This window comes from Agelaius phoeniceus, chromosome 7 (assembly GCF_051311805.1).
Source record: "Agelaius phoeniceus isolate bAgePho1 chromosome 7, bAgePho1.hap1, whole genome shotgun sequence".
In the NCBI taxonomy this organism is placed as follows: Eukaryota; Metazoa; Chordata; class Aves; order Passeriformes; family Icteridae; genus Agelaius; species Agelaius phoeniceus.
The window spans coordinates 28,098,960-28,117,650 of NC_135271.1; the positions used below are offsets into that span (position 1 = coordinate 28,098,960).

At 37.5% G+C, this 18,691-nt stretch overlaps 1 protein-coding gene across 1 annotated transcript in view; it reads left to right on the top strand.

Annotated features, from left to right (window-relative positions):
• Positions 1-18,691, top strand: part of TTN (titin) — a 234,957-nt gene that overhangs the window by 142,153 nt on the left and 74,113 nt on the right. Inside the window, exons 190-225 of the mRNA XM_077181862.1 lie at positions 527-653; positions 1,408-1,550; positions 3,032-3,155; positions 4,019-4,285; positions 4,442-4,539; positions 4,671-4,839; positions 4,945-5,211; positions 5,357-5,623; positions 5,708-5,986; positions 6,078-6,486; positions 6,590-6,714; positions 6,810-7,076; positions 7,709-7,978; positions 8,174-8,476; positions 8,589-8,891; positions 9,256-9,443; positions 9,523-9,637; positions 9,979-10,263; positions 10,548-10,699; positions 10,830-10,977; positions 11,085-11,262; positions 11,355-11,476; positions 11,575-11,862; positions 11,956-12,252; positions 12,366-12,552; positions 13,088-13,203; positions 13,298-13,597; positions 13,842-14,141; positions 14,231-14,336; positions 15,276-15,472; positions 15,559-15,864; positions 15,976-16,254; positions 16,684-16,983; positions 17,088-17,390; positions 17,488-17,859; positions 17,957-18,259. Coding sequence (XP_077037977.1) covers positions 527-653; positions 1,408-1,550; positions 3,032-3,155; positions 4,019-4,285; positions 4,442-4,539; positions 4,671-4,839; positions 4,945-5,211; positions 5,357-5,623; positions 5,708-5,986; positions 6,078-6,486; positions 6,590-6,714; positions 6,810-7,076; positions 7,709-7,978; positions 8,174-8,476; positions 8,589-8,891; positions 9,256-9,443; positions 9,523-9,637; positions 9,979-10,263; positions 10,548-10,699; positions 10,830-10,977; positions 11,085-11,262; positions 11,355-11,476; positions 11,575-11,862; positions 11,956-12,252; positions 12,366-12,552; positions 13,088-13,203; positions 13,298-13,597; positions 13,842-14,141; positions 14,231-14,336; positions 15,276-15,472; positions 15,559-15,864; positions 15,976-16,254; positions 16,684-16,983; positions 17,088-17,390; positions 17,488-17,859; positions 17,957-18,259 — 8,260 coding nt within the window. The remainder of the gene's footprint in view (positions 1-526; positions 654-1,407; positions 1,551-3,031; positions 3,156-4,018; positions 4,286-4,441; positions 4,540-4,670; positions 4,840-4,944; positions 5,212-5,356; positions 5,624-5,707; positions 5,987-6,077; positions 6,487-6,589; positions 6,715-6,809; positions 7,077-7,708; positions 7,979-8,173; positions 8,477-8,588; positions 8,892-9,255; positions 9,444-9,522; positions 9,638-9,978; positions 10,264-10,547; positions 10,700-10,829; positions 10,978-11,084; positions 11,263-11,354; positions 11,477-11,574; positions 11,863-11,955; positions 12,253-12,365; positions 12,553-13,087; positions 13,204-13,297; positions 13,598-13,841; positions 14,142-14,230; positions 14,337-15,275; positions 15,473-15,558; positions 15,865-15,975; positions 16,255-16,683; positions 16,984-17,087; positions 17,391-17,487; positions 17,860-17,956; positions 18,260-18,691) is intronic.

The window sequence follows — 18,691 nt, forward strand, 5'->3', positions numbered from 1 at the left end:
ATTTCTGTGACAGCTAAAATTGGAGTAAAATGGTATAGAGCTTAATCAAATATAAACTTGTTGGAAAGATCGAGAAAATAAAGAAACAGTACAATCACAGTTGGCAATAATCTGGCTTCTATGTAATGGCATAAATGTGAATAATACAGAAAGACTGGAAGTGTCATGAAAATCACTGTCTCAATAAAAGAAGGAAATGTCTTCTCAAGGAAAGGTCACAGCACAAGCTGAGCAATTTCTAGTTCCCATGGGGGAACTAGGCCTCTGACTGGTCTGCACATATATTTCTATATTTGCTACTCAGTCAGCACAGAAATGTGTTGCCTCTTTCCCTTTCCTTCCAACTGTATTAAGAGAGTTGAAAGGAAAGACCTATGAATGAATGTTTATAAGGTATATTTCACATGGGCCCAAGAGTTGTGAATGGAGTAGAAGAAAACAGATTCATGGTATAAGAAGGAGGGGCTCTTTTGGTGAGTAGTACAAAAAAGATACTGAAAAAACTATTTCAATTCTGTTTCTGCAGGAATGTGAAATCAAGGAGGAAGGAAAAAAGCACTTCCTTACACTGTACAATGTACGCTTAGATCAAGCTGGTGGAGTAGATTTTCAAGCAGCAAATGCCAAGTCTGGTGCTCACCTTCGAGTGAAACGTGAGTGTCTTTTAAACTTTAATTAATTTATTAATTAAGTGAAAACCTGGTACTCACTGCCTCTTTGGAATGGGTAGCAAATCTCTATACTGTATTGAACCCACAGCAATCCTTTCCAAAACAGCAGCTAAGGGATTAGTTACTCAGGTTGTCTTAATTTTTTTTTGTTAAGGAATGTGCTATGTGTTTTTAACCTTATATATCATTTATTCACATAGGAGAAATAAAATTAAGGAGATGGCCTTGAAGGTTGCTTGATGGTCTGCCATCATATATGCTGTTATGAAATCAAATATTGCAAGCAAAGGCTGTGCTGCATCGAAGTGTCACGTTAGCTGGAAAGGATAGGATAACAGTGACATCTGGGGATAGGGTTAAGAGCTTGATGGACAGGGACAGACTACACGGTTGAAGACCACTTGTTTCCCACTCCAATCCTAGCCCTCGCTATTTTGGAAACACATGCCTTATCTAGCCACAGGCATGCAAGGCTTGGCAAGGAGACAGATGCAGAGCAACTTTCCTGCTGACCTTGTTCAATTTAAAGAAACACACTCTGCAAATAGGAAATTGTAGGTGACCAGCCCTCCCCTAAGAACCCAGGGTGGCCTCTTCTATTTAGGGAATTTAAAGAGCAGCATTGCGATGTCTGGCTCTCTTGAGGGAAGCCACCATGGAGATTAGTACGTAAGGGCAGCAGCTCTCTCTTGGGTAGAAGTGACTAATCTAAAAATTATGTCTTCTCCTTACCAAGCTCGAGTAATTGGCTTGCTGAGACCCCTCAAGGATGTAACAGTGACAGCTGGGGAATCAGCAACCTTCGATTGCGAACTCTCTTATGAGGGAATCCCAGTAGAATGGTTCCTGAAAGGAAAGAAACTGGAGCCCGGTGATCAGGTAAAAAACTAAACTTTACTTTTTCTCATGTTTCCTCCTCCTTGTTGTCTTTCAAGTCTCTTCCTCTGCTTTGTTTCTTATTTATTCTCTCCCAGCTGAAGTACTAAGGCACAGAAGTATTTTAGTACTGCTGTGTCAAATGCTAAATCATCCTTAAATCAGATACAACAGTTTTTCCCAGAAATTCCAGTATTCTGGAATGCTACAATTATTTATCATACAAAGGGAAACAAAGGTTCCAAAATATCAATCATTACAACAGTAGTTTTGTACCTGATTCTGTTGGAGACTCAGCCACAAGGATACTGAATAATTTTTACTCAGATTACCTGTGGTTACCGTGAGAGGATTTTGAAAGGTGCAATCAGGAAAAGCCTTTATTTCTCCTGAATGCTGAGTTGCAGTCCAATTCAACATATAAGGGGATTAAGAGGATTCAAATTCCATTTCAGGCATTTGTTCTGGCTCTCCAGATAACTCTCTGGGCAGATTTGCTTGTCAAGCTCTTCTCACTAGCTATTTTTAACACTTCATCAAGTGTTGGCTCTTAACTCTGAGATCTGAGCAGCCTGGAATGCAGTCAATTTAATGTTTAAAGTTAATGATAGGGGAAATAAATAAAGAAACGTAAATTAATAGATTAAGAAATGGAAATAGATATTACTGATTGTAAGACTTCTTTTTCACATACTAGACCCAAAAAAGTAATGCAAATTCAAATAAAAGTTGGAAGCTTAAGACAAAGTAAACTTTCAAGGCATTGCATGACCTAACAAAGTTTCAGAACCTGTAATAATGCTGCTAATAATACTTTGGTACAGATTACCATTTCTTTTAGATACAATTTGTAATTTTTTTTTCAGGTTTTGCTAGATCTTTCTTAGCTTTAAGAAATTTGCATAAATAAATATTTAATTTTTAAAAAATGTAGCAATATCAATACAGATCATTATGACAAGGGACCCTATTAAGGACACATAAACAAAGTTGAAACTCAGCACATGAATCATGAAATAAATCAAGATAATTACTTCTGAGTTTCAGAATAAAAATATGAAAAGCTATTGATCAGTGCAGTGGGTTGATAGTCATGACTGCCTGGCAAGAAAAATATTAATAATAAATAGACAAATTGGCATTTCCAGAGAAGTGTATGTGGGGGGTGCCAAACCTCTTCATAGTTGAAAAAGTTTTTCCTTTACATGTAGCCAGCAGTAATGCCAACTTTTCCCATAAATTTGCTCTTTTTTTTTGTATTTATTAATACCTGTTCAAAATAGACATCATCTCAAGTCAGTCCCAAAATCCTCAAAATTTTGAGGACTGAGTTATATCTAGTATATACAAAAGGAAGTTGTCAAAACTTCACGTGAAAGTGGACAACCGAACTCCACAAATCATAAATAGCATTCTATTTCATGAAATATTTCTTAAATACTTGTTGTAGATGTTCACAGTGGGGTTTTTATGTATTTTGTAAGGTTGTGACCCGTGCTGAAGGGAGAGTTCACACACTTGTTCTCAGAGACGTCAAGTTAACAGATGCAGGAGAAGTATCACTGACAGCAAAAGATTTCAGAACTCAAGCAAATCTTTTTGTGAAAGGTAAGTCAGTCATTTTAGTTAAACCATAATCAACATTATTGTTCCATTCATGCTTCATCCTGGAATAGGAAACTTTGATAAATACACATTATTTTATTAAAGAGTGGTATCGTATATACAATATTCAACTGGTAGATAACTTCCCTGATTAAAAAATCAACCTACATAAAATCTCTTCACAGAAGAGCTGAACAAGGGAAAACACTGGAAATGGGTCAAATCTGGGAGATAAACCAGTTCATTAGGACTTCCAGGGCTTTGCTGCAGTCTTGAACATTCAATTGGCCTCAAGAGGACCCACAAATACCATCCTTTGTGGCTCCCAGTGGCTTTTTCTGTTCTTTTGAATATCCAGAAACCTGTCAGAGTATAACTGCTCCATCAGTCAAGGGACAAGATAACATTGTCTGTACACCCACTTGTACTGCTTGCGGGCTGGGTTTTGTTTCAGAAGGAAAAGAACTGCACACACTGATCCAGTAATTCAAGGAAAAACTGAAAAAAAACCCTAAGCATTCTCTGAGCTCACAGTATAAGTTTAGAGTCTCTGAGATTACATGGGTATGGTTCAGCTAAAGAAATTGAGTTGCAAGTCTTTGTGATGATTTTTAATTAAAAAACCCATGGACAAGGATATCATCCAGTCTAATCTTACAGTAGGCTGAAAATGAGGAAATTAACCTGAATTAACAAAAAATGTCTGTTTATTAAAAATAAAAATTGTTTTAAGAAACCTTCAATAGGGACATCTAAGAGCCTTTTTGTCAAGGAAAATTAGTAAACAGCATAGGATAGTTCTATGCACGCAGAAGACTGCCTGTAGTTTAGATCTTTTCTACCAAAACTGTATCTGTTTCATTTAGAACCCCCAGTTGAATTTACTAAACCACTTGAGGACCAGACTGTTGAAGAGGAAGCCACTGCAGTACTGGAATGTGAAGTCTCCAGGGAAAATGCAAAAGTTAAATGGTTCAAAAATGGAGAAGAAATTCACAAATCAAAGAAGTATGATATCATTTCTGAAGGCAGGGTCAGAAAACTCATCATCCGCGGCTGCACATTGGACGATGCAAAAACATATGCCTGTGATGCTAAGGACTTTAAGACATCATGTTTCCTCAATGTGGAGCGTGAGTAATTCACGGTTTTCTACAAAATGTCTGGGTGCTGTAAAGGCATTGTACAAATGTGTATGACTGGCAGTAGTATCAATGTTGGCAATTTTTTTACTTCTCTAGCATAATTTCCCTCTACTAAAAATTTAAAAAATTCCTATTCTCTTATAGCTATTCGTGTCGACTTCCTTAAACCCCTGACTGACCTTGAGGTTAAAGAAAAAGAATCTGCTCGGTTTGAATGTGAAATTTCTCGTCCAAATGTCAAGGTCTGTAGTGACACTTTTTAATCTCAGTTACTCTTTCAGCTAGAGGGGAAAACTGTGATATATTGCTATAAAAGAACACACTGAAATTTATGATGGGTATGTTTAAACCATGTTAATTTGTTCTGGAACAGGTGAAGTGGTTTAAGGATGGCATGGAAATTAGAAAAGGCAAAAAGTATGACATAATTTCTAAAGGTGCAGAACACATTCTTGTCATCAGTAAATGTGTCTTTGATGATGAAGCTGAATATTCCTGTGAAGCAAAAACAGCTCGAACTTCAGGCCTACTTACAGTGATAGGTAAACACAGTGTTTTCGAATCTAATATGTGAACAATAAAGATGTGAGAGTGGGTTTGTTTTTTTTATGGCAGGCTTTAATCATCTTTTGAAACTCTTTTTGCAGAGGAAGAGGCTGTTTTCACAAAAAATCTTCCTGATCTTGAAGTAAATGAAAATGACACTGTAAAATTGATCTGTGAAGTTTCGAAGCCTAATGCTGAAGTTACTTGGCTTAAAGGAGATGAAGAGGTGCCTGATGGTGGGAGATTTGAACACATTTCTGATGGTAGAAAGAGAATTCTTGTTATACATAATGCTCATCCTGAAGATGCTGCCAAATATACTTGCAAGCTCCCAAGCTCTAGTACAACAGGAAAACTTACTGTACATGGTAAGAGTACTTCTTTGGTGGGCTTGTATCCTGGAAAAAAAAATTAAAATATTTGAAAATCAGTAATAATACACGATTTGGTTTATTGCATTCACAAGTAAAAAATAATATATATATATATATGTACAAAACTGTTTTCTTTCAGAACTTGCAGCAGAATTTCTTACCAGACCACAAAACCTTGAGGTGCTTGAAGGAGAAAAAGCTGAATTTGTCTGTTCAGTATCCAAAGAAGCCATTGCAGTACAGTGGCTAAGGGGTGACACAGTCCTGGAGCCTGGTGATAAGTACGACATCATTTCAGATGGCAAAAAGAGAACACTTGTGGTTAAAGAATCTGTTCTAGGAGATACAGGAATGTATACTGTCATGGTTGGTGAAGCTAAAGCTACAGCACACTTAGCAGTGATTGGTAAGTTTTATTTTATCAATGTGTAGATTTGTTGCATTCTTTATACTACATGATGTCCTATTTCTTCTGTTTTCTCAATTTCAGAAAAACTCAAGATTATAACTCCTCTTAAGGACCAAGAAGTTGCTGAGTGTCAAGAAATTATCTTCAACTGTGAAGTCAATAAAGAAGGTGCCAAAGAGAAGTGGTACAAAAATGACGAGGCAATATTTGATAGTGCAAAGTACATTATTGTTCAGAAGGGTGTAGTCTACACTCTCAGAATCAGAGATGCAGAGTTGAAAGATCAAGCTACCTACACCATCTCACTGACAAACCAGAGAGGTGAACATGTTAAAAGCTCTGCTGCCTTAAAAGTATTAGGTAAATAACTTGCACTACATTAAAATTGTTTCATCATTTACATTCCATTTTATATGAAGTTGTAAAAATATTTGCTTTTTTGTCCTAACAGAGGAGGATCTCAGAATTGTTGAGCCCCTTGAAGACATTGAGACCATGGAAAAGAAAACTGTCACATTCTGGTGCAAAGTCAATCGCCTCAATGCAACTCTCAAATGGACAAAGAATGGAGAAGAGATCACATTTGACAGGCGTATTTTGTACAAAATTGATAAATTCAAGCACTCATTGATCATTAAAGACTGTGGGTTTGTAGATGAAGGTGAATATACTGTTACTGCTGGACAAGACAAATCAGTTGCAGAGCTTCTCATCACAGAAGCACCAGCAGACTTCACTGAACATCTTCAGGACCAGACTGTCACTGAATTTGATGATGCTGTCTTTACATGCCAGCTTTCCAAAGAGAAAGTCAGTGTAAAATGGTACAGAAATGGAAGAGAAATCAAAGAAGGCAAAAAGTATGTACATTTTATTATGCTTCTGAATGTGCTAAACATGCTTGTTTTACTTTATGGCTTTGTCTGGAAACTAAAATACTGCCTATTTTTCTCCTCCATAAAGATACCAGTTTGAAAAGGATGGAAATCTGCACAGGTTAATCATAAAAGACTGTAGACTAGATGATGAGTGTGAATATTCCTGTGGAGTGGATGACAGGAGATCTAGGGCAAGACTTTTTGTTGAAGGTATGTGTAAAATTGGATGGGATTTATTTCAACATTATTTGATAATAGTAGAAACAATTAAAAAATAATACTGAATAAATCAACATTTATTTCAGAAATCCCTGTTGAGATTATTCGACCACCACAAGATATTTATGAAGCTCCTGGTGCAGATGTCATCTTCATGGCTGAATTGAACAAAGATGGTGTGGAGGTCAAGTGGCTGAGAAACAACATGATTATCATCCAAGGTGACAAACATCAGATGATGAGTGAAGGAAAGGTCCACAGGCTGCAGGTGTGTGACATAAAGCCCCGAGACCAAGGGGAATACAGATTTATCGCCAAAGACAAGGAAGCTAGAGCTAAACTTGAATTAGCTGGTAAGTTTCTTGTTTTCTGCTCCTTTTATAAAATCTTAGATTCATGAACTTAGTTTCTAACTAAATTGATTTTTTGCTCTTTCAAGGAGTTGAACTAAAATGAATACACAGTCAGGCTGAGAAAAGTGTTGAACTATTTGAGGATTGTTTAACAAGTCTGTTAAACTATGTGAATATGAATTTAAGGAACAAACCTCTTTTTGTTATTCCATGCTGATCCAGCTGTTGAGGAAAACCCATCACTTTTCAATGTGTATTTGCCAAAGAGCAAGATTAAAGGAACTTAAAGCTTTTATTTAAGTCAATAAAAGCAATGAAAATTATTTGGCCTACTCATTTAAGTCATATTAGATATATAGTTCCTAATTTGTCTATTTTACAGAATAGTTAAATTAGTTCTCAAAAAGCAATTCCTTCTTTCCTGATTTTATAGGAGGACACAGTACATTTCAACCAGCCTGTATTTCTTTCTCTGGAGTTGTTCTACGAGTATATGAAGGCTTTCCTTAGAGTTTACACAGCAGCTCCTTTTACTTTTCTGTGTTAGAGCTTCTTTACTGACTGCACAAATATATCAATTTTTGCATATATATATATGCAAGTACTGAACTTTTCACATTCATCTTTCTTAGCTGCACCTAAAATCAAGACTGGTGATCAAAACCTTGTGGTTGATGTTGGGAAACCTTTAACGATGACTGTTCCATATGATGCCTACCCAAGAGCAGAAGCTGAATGGTTTAAAGCAGGAGAAAGTCTGCCCACAACAACTGTTGATACAACAACTGACTGCACTACCTTCAAAATTTATGAAGCAAAGAAATCAGATAAGGGAAGGTACAGGATTGTGCTTCGAAACAAACATGGCCAGGCAGAAGCATTCATCAATGTAGAGGTCATTGGTAAGTACTCATATTATTAAAACCTTGCTTACCATTATTTCACAGAGTAAAAAGCCATTATTGAGGGGGAAGCCCTCTGCTTCCCCTCATGGGAAAGCTGCAGATCATATTGAGGTCTCCCCTCAAACTCCTCTTCTCTAGCCAGAGGGAAGAAAATCAATGCAATGCCCTGAAGTATTGTCATGTCTTTAATAGATGTTCCAGGTCCAGTAAGAAACTTGGAAGTCACTGAAACTTATGATGGTGAAGTTGGTCTCGCATGGCAAGAACCAGAAAGTGATGGTGGAAGTAAAATCATAGGCTACGTTGTTGAAAGACGTGATATCAAGCGTAAGACCTGGATTGTGGCCACAGATCGTGCTGAAAATTGTGAATACACTGTTACTGGACTTCAGAAAGGAGGAGTTGAGTACCTCTTCCGTGTCAGTGCACGCAACAGAGTGGGCACTGGTGAGCCAGTGGAAACAGACACACCTGTGGAAGCTAAGAGCAAATTTGGTGAGCAGAAGTTACAAAAAACTCAGTGTTTGATGGTTGTGTGGTACAATTTCTAACAGTAGAAGAACCTACATGTCTTTTTTTTCCTTTTTCCTCCTAAAATAAAATGCAGATGTTCCTGGTCCTCCTCAAAATGTAGAAGTTAGTGATGTGAACAGGTTTGGAGCCACACTTAGCTGGGAACCGCCTGAGGATGATGGAGGATCCCCGATTACTGGCTACGTTATTGAACTGCGTAACAGAGGTACCATCAGATGGGAGCCAGCTATGACCACAGGAGCTGATGAACTGTCAGCTGTCCTGACTGATGTTGTGGAAAATGAAGAGTATTTCTTCAGAGTAAGAGCTCAAAACATGGTTGGAGTTGGCAAACCAAGTCCTGCTACACGTGCAGTAAAAATCATGGATCCAATTGGTGAGTATGCAAAGTATATATAATTATGATTGCATTATGAGACAGTAGTATTTTGGATGCCATTTGTGCAGGAAAGTTTAACTGACAAACATCTGTGCTACAAATACTGTGTACAGTTATATTTTCCCTATTCCCTACTTTTGTCCTTCAAACATAGCAGGAATACCTTGCTACCACTTGGTTTAGTAAGAACTGCAAATAATTTTTTTCTCTGAAGTTAGGGTACAACCTCAATTTTAAAAAATCAGTTTAGAAAAAGCTAAGCAAAGGCTTTAAAAACTGTACTGTAAGATAGAAACACTTAATTTGAAGAACGATGCTGCTTTATCAGTTGCATAAACCTGTCTCAATTTTTTTTTTTCAGAGAGACCAAGTCCTCCCATTAACCTTGAGCATTCAGATCAAACTAAGTCATCAGTTCAGCTCACATGGGAGCCCCCTCTCGAAGATGGAGGAAGTCCAATCTTAGGCTATATTATTGAAAGGCAAGAGGAAGGAACAGACAAGTGGATTCGTTGTAACCCAAAACTAGTACCTGCTCTTACTTTTAAGGTACAATGTTCTCTTCATCAACAGGTAAAATGTGCAGATAATTTTTAATATGAGGTAGTAAATGATTGTGTGTTTTTAGGTCACTGGATTGAAACAAGGTTCCAGTTATTACTACAGAGTCTCAGCAGAAAATGCAGCTGGTGTGTCTGACCCAGCAGAAGCTATTGGGCCATTAACTGCAGATGATGTTTTTGGTAAGCCGCATGCCATTTTGTTTAATCAATTAATCGGATAAGGCACACAATTAAAGTGCACCTTGTGGGTAATATGTGTATTTTTCACCAGACAACTGGTACACCTTAGGCATTTGAGATCATGAGCTATTTCTCCTCCATTATAAATTTTGGAGGTAATTATCTGTACTATGAGATAGAGGCCTGTTAGGTTGCCTGAGGAGCAAGGCATGACTTTTTGTCTCCTGACCTACCTCTGTGGAAAGTGAGAGGTAACAGAAAGAAAGAAAGGCAGAGAAGATCCCTAAAAAAAAAAAACATCTCAAGATAATTTATTGAATCCTCTTTCCATTCTATTTCAGTTGAACCTACAATGGACCTAAGTGCATTTAAGGATGGGCTGGAAGTTATTGTACCAGAGCCAATCAAGATCCGTGTTCCCATCACTGGGTACCCTGTGCCAACTGCCACATGGTATTTTGGTGACCAAGTCTTAGAAGAGGGTGATCGTGTAAAAATGAAGACCACTGCCTCCTTTGCAGAACTCGTAATTACTCCGAGTGAGCGCCCAGACAAGGGAATTTATTTCTTGACATTAGAAAATCCTGTGTCATCTGTTACAGGAGAAATTAATGTTAATGTCATTGGTAAGTGGACATGTATATATTTTAGCAGTAACATTCCACATTTGTCTTGTTAAAATCTAATTAGGTTAATAATGTATAATCTTACACCATCCAACCAAGTATATTAAAATATTACTAAAAACTAAAAATCACTCCTCAAAAAACCTCTTTTCTAGTTTTCAATATGTAACTTTGCTGTTTAAAGAGGAATGACTTAACAAGACTAAGTCTTCTGGTAGATACATTACATAGAGATCATCTATCAAACACCAATTAGAAAATAATAGTATTTCTGTGACTTCTAGCTTGTCCAAGTGCACCAAGAGAGCTCAATGTTTTAGAAGTACTCAAGAGTACAGTGCAGCTCGCATGGGAACCTCCAGAAGATGATGGTGGAAGTCCAGTCACTGGCTATATAATTGAAAAACGTGAAGTAAGCCGGAAAACATGGAGCAAAGTAAGTTCATTCTTTCTCATTTGAATTTCTATATTATTTTCACATGTGCTACTGAGTTTTTTGTCTTATTTTTGTAATCACTCTTTGGAAATAAATTTTAAAAACACATTGGAACCTTTCTTCTCTTTAGGTTATGGATCATATTGTTGACCAAGAATTCACTGTACCTGACCTCGTCCAAGGGAAAGAATATTTATTTAGAGTTTTTGCATGCAATAAATGTGGCCCTGGAGAACCTGCATATATTGATGAACCTGTGAATATGTCAGTACCAGCAAGTAAGCATATTTGAAATTTTGCTGATTTTCTTCAAAGTAAGGTATAAAAATAACATATCTTCCTTACACTGGTTTCTAAGACCCCATATGTTTTTAATTTTTAATAGCGGTGCCTGACCCACCAGAAAATGTTAAATGGAGAAATCCAACATCAAAAGGAATCTTCCTAACATGGGAGCCTCCCAAATATGATGGTGGTGCACGCATTAAGGGTTATCTGGTAGAAAAATCCCAACGTGGCACAGACAAGTGGGAGATATGTGGGGAGCCTGTTATTGAAACAAAGTAAGTAAATCAACCCAGTAGATAAATCCTCTTAACTAATTGCGCCATCGTCTTGGCTCTAAATATTTTAATTTTATTTCTTTTTTTGACAGAATGGAAGTAACAAAGCTCCAGGAAGGAGAGTGGTATGCTTATCGGGTTAAGGCTTTGAACAGAATGGGAGCAAGTAGGCCAAGTAAGCCAACTGATGATATTCAGGCCATTGATGCAAAAGGTAACTACTTCACTTGCTAAATTGCCATAGCTGCTTTATTTTTACCAGTCTCTGAAATACTGTTTCTCTAACAACATTTTCATTCTCTCCTAAATCAGAGGCTCCAGAAATTTTCTTAGATGTGAAGCTTCTTGCTGGACTTACTGTGAAAGCTGGAACTAAAATTGAGCTGCCAGCTAAAGTAACTGGAAAGCCTGAGCCCCGGGTTACTTGGACCAAGGCTGACAAAATTTTGAGACCTGACAACAGAATCACCATTGAAAGCCAGCCTAATCATTCTACAGTCACTATTACAGACAGCAAGAGGAGTGACAGTGGAACCTATATCATAGAAGCTGTAAATTCCAGTGGACGTGCTACTGCTGTTGTTGAAGTTAATGTTCTCGGTATGCATATACTTTATGTTATTTATATAAATCATTAGTCATGTATCAAGGTATGCAAGCAGAAAATTAACATTCACATCTTGTTCTCTACAGATAAACCTGGTCCACCAGCTGCATTTGATGTAACAGAAATCACAAACGAATCCTGCCTTCTAACCTGGAATCCTCCACGAGATGATGGGGGTTCTAAAATTACCAACTACGTCCTTGAGAAAAGAGCTACAGACAGTGAAATATGGGACAAGTTGTCATCAACTATTAAAGATACAAAATTCAGAGCTACCAATTTAACTCCTCATAAAGAATATGTGTTTCGAGTCAGTGCTGAAAACATGTATGGTGTTGGGGAGCCAGCACAGTGTAGCCCCATCATTGCCAAATATTCATTTGGTTAGTTAATTAAATTAATGATAAATTATTACAGTATTTTAACAGGAAGGGAAAAAAAAACCTGACTGATGGTTTTGGTTTTTGTTTGTTTGTTTTTTAATTAATTTATACAGATCCGCCAGGCCCTCCAACAGGTCTCAAGCCCACAGAGGTCACTAAAGATTCAGTCACTTTAACATGGAATGAGCCAGATGAAGATGGTGGCAGCCCCATAACTGGCTACTGGGTTGAAAGATATGATCCTGAGCAGGATAAATGGATAAAATGCAACAAAATGCCAGTGAAAGATACAACATTCAAGTAAGACTATAGTCACATTAGGGTGAAATTGATCACAGAGACATAAAAAATTAACAGTAGCTTTTAAAATAAGTTTTACTTTGTTTTTATTTTTTCCTAGTTTCCCTAAGTTTTGATCCAACTACCCCTGGTAGCTTACTTTTTAAATTAGTTTTAATGAGGGGTATCTTTACAGAAGAATTTTTTTTCTTTTAAGTCTTATGCTAAATAATTCCTGTGCTTAATAATTCTGTAAGGTATTCTAACATGGCAGAGACATGGTCATCCCAAGTATAAATTTACCAAAATCCTTAGGGTTTTTTTTCTCCTGATACTCTCATTAACTAAAAACCATGGAACATGCAAAAATCCAAGATAGTTCTCAAAACATTCATTCAACCATTTTAGTGTTGACAATGTGTTGACATCATTAGCTGTAATTTGGATATTTTCAGATTTTCCAAGTAATCTGTGGTATAAATAGTGGAGAGAATGATGTTTTAGAAATTAATTAATGCCTAGGTTTCGTTTAATCAAATTTAATTTTTATTTCCAGAGTTAAAGGTCTTACAAATAAGAAGAAGTATAAGTTCCGTGTCTTGGCAGAGAATCTTGCAGGACCTGGAAAACCAAGCCGGGAAACAGAGCCAATCTTAGTGAAAGATCCAATCGGTACAATAAACACATTTTTTAATGGTTTAATTTAGCAACAATAACAAAAAAAAATTGTTATCAATGACATAATTAATACTGGACTCTTGCCTAGATCCACCATGGCCTCCTGGAAAGCCAACTGTGAAAGATATTGGCAAGACATTCCTTACCCTGAACTGGACAAAGCCAGAACATGATGGAGGGGCAAAAATTGAATCTTACGTCATTGAGCTGTTAAAGACTGGAACAGACGAATGGGTGAGAGTAGCTGAAGGAGTTCCAACAACGGAGCACTTCCTCAAAGATCTTATGGAGAAACAAGAATATTCATTCCGTGTGAGAGCTGTGAACAAGGCTGGCGAGAGCGAGCCCAGTGAGCCCAGTGACCCTGTGCTGTGCAAGGAGAGGCTCTGTGAGTACTGTTTCATGAATGTGCTGCTACTGCAAATACAGTCTCTGACTTTAATAAAGCCCCACGTCTGTCTGTCTTTGTAGGTACTAAATGAACTCTTGGAAGGCTTATGAAATACTAAGATCTGCCCTGCTTCAGTTCAGAAAATACAAAGTTTTGATAGTTTTGGTGTATTCCCTGTCTTCCAAGATCTTTTGTGGGAATTGCAACATTTTGGTTTATTTTTTCTTTTGCTATTTTGCAGATCCTCCTTCACCACCCCGATGGCTTGAAGTTATTAATATTACTAAAAATACAGCAGATCTTAAATGGACAGTACCAGAAAAAGATGGGGGTTCCCCAATTACCAACTACATTGTTGAGAAAAGAGATGTAAGGCGGAAAGGCTGGCAGACAGTTGATACGACAGTGAAGGATACCAAGTACACAGTAAGCCCACTGACTGAAGGCTCCCTCTATGTGTTCCGTGTGGCTGCTGAAAATGCCATTGGACAGAGTGACTACTGTGAAATTGAAGACTCAGTGCTTGCTAAAGATACTTTCAGTAAGTTTTGATTTGCTTACTGAGTGATCACTAGCTTACATGTCATGAATTCATAGTCTTCTAATATGTGCCTTTTTTTTTTACCTTAGCAACACCTGGGCCACCATATGCCCTTACAATAGTTGAAGTGAAAAAAGGCCATGTTGATTTGAAATGGGAACCACCTAAGAATGATGGTGGCAGACCAATTCAAAGGTAAGGTGATTTTAAGTTTGTGCAGGCTCCTGAAGATAAACATCTTTAAACAAGTGAAGACGTTTCTCTCAAAATATTTAAATTTTAAATTGAAACATTTTATATTAAAATTATGTGGATAGATTTAAGAGAAGCAATGAAGGGCTTGATTTTAAAATTTAGAAATGATGCAAATAAAATACCTAATGTGCCTGAGCAGTGAATGTGTGTCAACATCCTTAAAACAGCATATAATAATTAGGAGCTGCGAAAAAAAAAAATAATGTGACCATAGCCTCCAGTTCCTGTAGAATAATAGCCACTTAAAATCATCTAGCACGTAGTATGCTTGTATTTTCCTTCTGCCTTTGTTTGTCATTCAAACTGTATACATTCAGCTAAAATGAGTCTTTTCAGATAATTTTCTTCTTTATAACACTTTTCAAACAGACTGTTTTACTCCTTCGCAGTCACAAAAAGCACAAGAAACAACTACAGAGATCTGCCTGAAGAAACAGAAGTCACTCAATTTGCATTACTTTGCCATAGCCTGTCCTAAGCAGATTTTGACAGCCAAGTAATAGTATCTTCAAATATTCTCAATGGACTGACCACTGAGATCCAAACTAGCAAAGATACAAATATAGCTTGGAGGTTCTTTTGCCTCTGCAGCTCTCTATAACCTGAGAACACAGTTCAGTTCAGTTCTAAAACACAGAACAAATTTCAAGAATTGACAGCCAGACCCGGGTCTGTCAGTGATGTCAGCCCTATTAGGGGCTGAGACCCACTAGGACTAGGTGGCTAAAGTGTGAAGAAATTTAATTAAATCTATTATCCATTATTCTCTTTACTTTTCCACTGTCTAAACTAGTCTAATCTCTTTTAATCTACTTTCTTGAAGAAGTCTGAAATGTTCCTATTTCAAGTGCCTCATAGTATTCTCCCCAATCTCTTCAGATATGTTATTGAAAAGAAAGAAAAGCTAGCTACTCGCTGGGTAAAAGCTGGGAAGACATCTGGTCCAGATTGCAATTTCAGAGTGACAGATGTCATTGAAGGTACAGATGTACAGTTCCAGGTCCGTGCAGAAAATGAAGCTGGATGTGGTCATCCCAGTGAACCAACCGACCTCATTCATATTGAAGATCCAACAAGTAAGTAGAATAATACAGTGTATGAATTTTAGAAGCAGTGTACTGTTCTGGGAGGAAAATCCCACCATACTTTTCCATTTCTGCAGGCCCTCCTTCACCACCTCAGGATTTACACGTCACAGATGCAGGCCGAAAGCACATTTGCATTGCATGGAAACCTCCTGAGAAGAATGGTGGAAGTCCTATTATTGGATACAATGTGGAGATGTGTGAAGCAGGAACAGAAAAATGGATGCGAATCAATTCTCGTCCAATTAAAGATCTAAAATGTAAAGTGGAGGAGGGAGTTGTTCCAGACAAAGAATATGTGCTAAGAGTCAGAGCTGTCAATGCTGTTGGAGCTAGTGAGCCATCAGACATCTCAGAAAAAGTTGTTGCCAAGGACCCAGACTGTAAGAATAAATTCCTTTTTCTTTTCTTTTTTTTTTTTGGTCAGATCTGCATAACTGAAAAACAGAAGGGTGTTTGGCAACTTTCTGATAACATTATGCTTACCTTTACAGGTAATCCAACCATTGATCTACAAACTCGTGACATTGTTGTTGTTAAAGGACAGAAGCTAAGTATCCCTATACCCTTCAGAGCTGTTCCATCCCCAACTATAACATGGCACAAAGATGGCAAGGAGTTGAAAGCTGGTGACAGAACAACAATGAAGAGTGACTACACCTCTGCATTGCTTGAAGTGATAGACAGTGTTCATGCTGATGCTGGTGTTTATACTATCACACTGGAGAACAAGCTGGCATCAACAACTGGCTCAGTCAATGTCAAAGTCATAGGTAACTATGTTCTTCCATTCTGAGAAATATGTTTATCTTCACTTGGGCCCTGCAGCTGACAGAAGACAGGGCTAGAAAGAAATGGCTTCTGCCAGGCAGAAAAATCACTTCTGATTTATCTGATCAATCACATGTAGATTGATGTTATCAAGTCCCATGAAAAAACACTTTGCCTCAAGTTGCTCTAACTATTCAGTGACTACTGAAAGCCCAATTTTTTTGAGAAGTTAGCATATAAATATAAAAATTATTTAAGAATTCAGACTATTTTTCATCTTTGGAAACAGAAGTTCATATAGATGCTGTGTAGTCCACACTTGTGGTCTTTGCTTGCTGCAAAGCAAAGAAATGAAATATAATTTCATATTTATAAGAATACACTTCCACATCTATTTAATTAACTAATTGCTTCATTCTTATTTAAAACAGGTCCACCTGGACAGTGTAAAGACATCAAGGCAAGCGAAGTAACCAAGAATTCTTGCAAAGTATCCTGGGAGCCTCCAGACTTTGATGGTGGTACTCCTATTTTGCATTACGTTCTGGAACGCAGGGAAGCTGGTCGTAAAACATATATCCCAGTCATGTCTGGTGAAAATAAGCTTTCATGGCAAGTCAAAGATCTTATCCCAAACTGTGAATATTACTTCCGTGTTAAAGCTGTCAATAAGATTGGAGGGGGTGATTATCTTGAACTAAGAAACCCCATCATTGCAGAAGACCCAAAACGTAAGTTTGTCTTTCTGTTAAATAATCTAAAAATCTGATTTTTAAATAAAATCTTCATACTCTCTTGTCTCATATGATCCTTCTTTTGATCTACTCTTTCACAGAGCCCCCAGATCCGCCTGTCGACCTTGAAGTCCATAATCCAACATCAAAATCAGTAACTCTTACATGGAAACCACCCCTGTTTGATGGGGGAAGCAAGATTATGGGCTATATAATAGAGAAGCTTGCTAAGGGCAAAGAGAGGTGGGAGAGATGCAATGACTATCTGGTACCCTTACTAACTTACACGGTGAAAGGCCTTGAGGAAGGAAAGGAGTATCAGTTCCGTGCTCGTGCTGAGAATGCTGCTGGCATCAGTGAGCCTTCTCGGATTACTCCTTTTGTGAAAGCTGTGGATCCTATTGGTATGAATTGTTCATTAGATCATTTGTATTAATTGCCATATATCCTCAGACATATTGAAAGATTCTACGCTTCATTTCTCATTCTTTGTTATTACAGAGGCTCCAAAAGTCTTCCTTGCTGCAAACCTACAGTCTGGCCTTGAGGTGAAGAGAGGTGATGAGATCATACTTGAGGCACATATTTCAGGGTCACCCTATCCATCTATTACTTGGCTGAGGAATGATGAAGTTATCAGACCAGAGGATATCAAAAAGAGAGTAACAGCACCTAAAAAGAAGAAGGGTGAAGCTGAAGAAGAGAAACCTTTCCAACTTTCACTGCCAGAACGTATGAGTGTTGACAACCACAAGGAAGGAGAGTCCATACTATCAGTTCGTGACTCCATTAGAGCAGACCATGGCACATTTACAATTAAAGTAGAAAATGATCATGGAGTTGCAAAAGCCTCATGTGAAGTCAATGTGCTGGGTATGTAAAGAATGTCCTCAAAACATCTAGTTGTTCCGAGTATTAGGTAGGAAGTGCGCAAGTTGAGTACTCATCATTTTTCTTGGTTTACTAACAGATACACCTGGGCCACCAGTCAACTTTGTATTTGAAGATTTGAGGAAAAATTCTGTCCTTTGCAAGTGGGAGCCTCCCCTTGATGATGGTGGAAGTGAAATCCTAAACTATGTACTGGAAAAGAAAGACAATACAAAAGCTGAAATGGGCTGGGTCACTGTCAGTTCAACACTCAGGCATTGCAAATTCCATGTAACAAAACTGATTGAAGGAAAAGAGTATCTATTCCGTGTATTTGCTGAAAATAGAGTTGGAGCAGGACCACCATGTGTTTCAAAACCAATGACAGCTAAAGATCCTTTCTGTAAGTTTTAATTTTGAAAAACAACATTTTCAGAAAACAAGGTGTGAAACTTTATCAGACTGTTAGAATACTCAGCTTTATCTGTGCAGATGTTTCCCAGAAGAAACTTGAGCTATGTGATAATTATTGCACATTTTAAACCATTGAAATACAGACAACTATCAAAAATACTCTAATTTCAATGGTAAACACATAAGAATGATGATGACTGTCATAAAACTTTACCCTTAAAACACTTAACATCTGAATAGTGACATTCTTTGTGCTTCATAGACTAGTATTCTTATCAAAAAAGAGAACCATTGCAAATTTGCTTACTGATCACCTTTAGGAATCAAAGGCTCTTAGAGAACAGAAAAACTATGAATTAAAATTAGTAATTTGTTATATCATAGTGCTCTCTTAGCTTTCAATAAGCTCTGAAGAGACAGC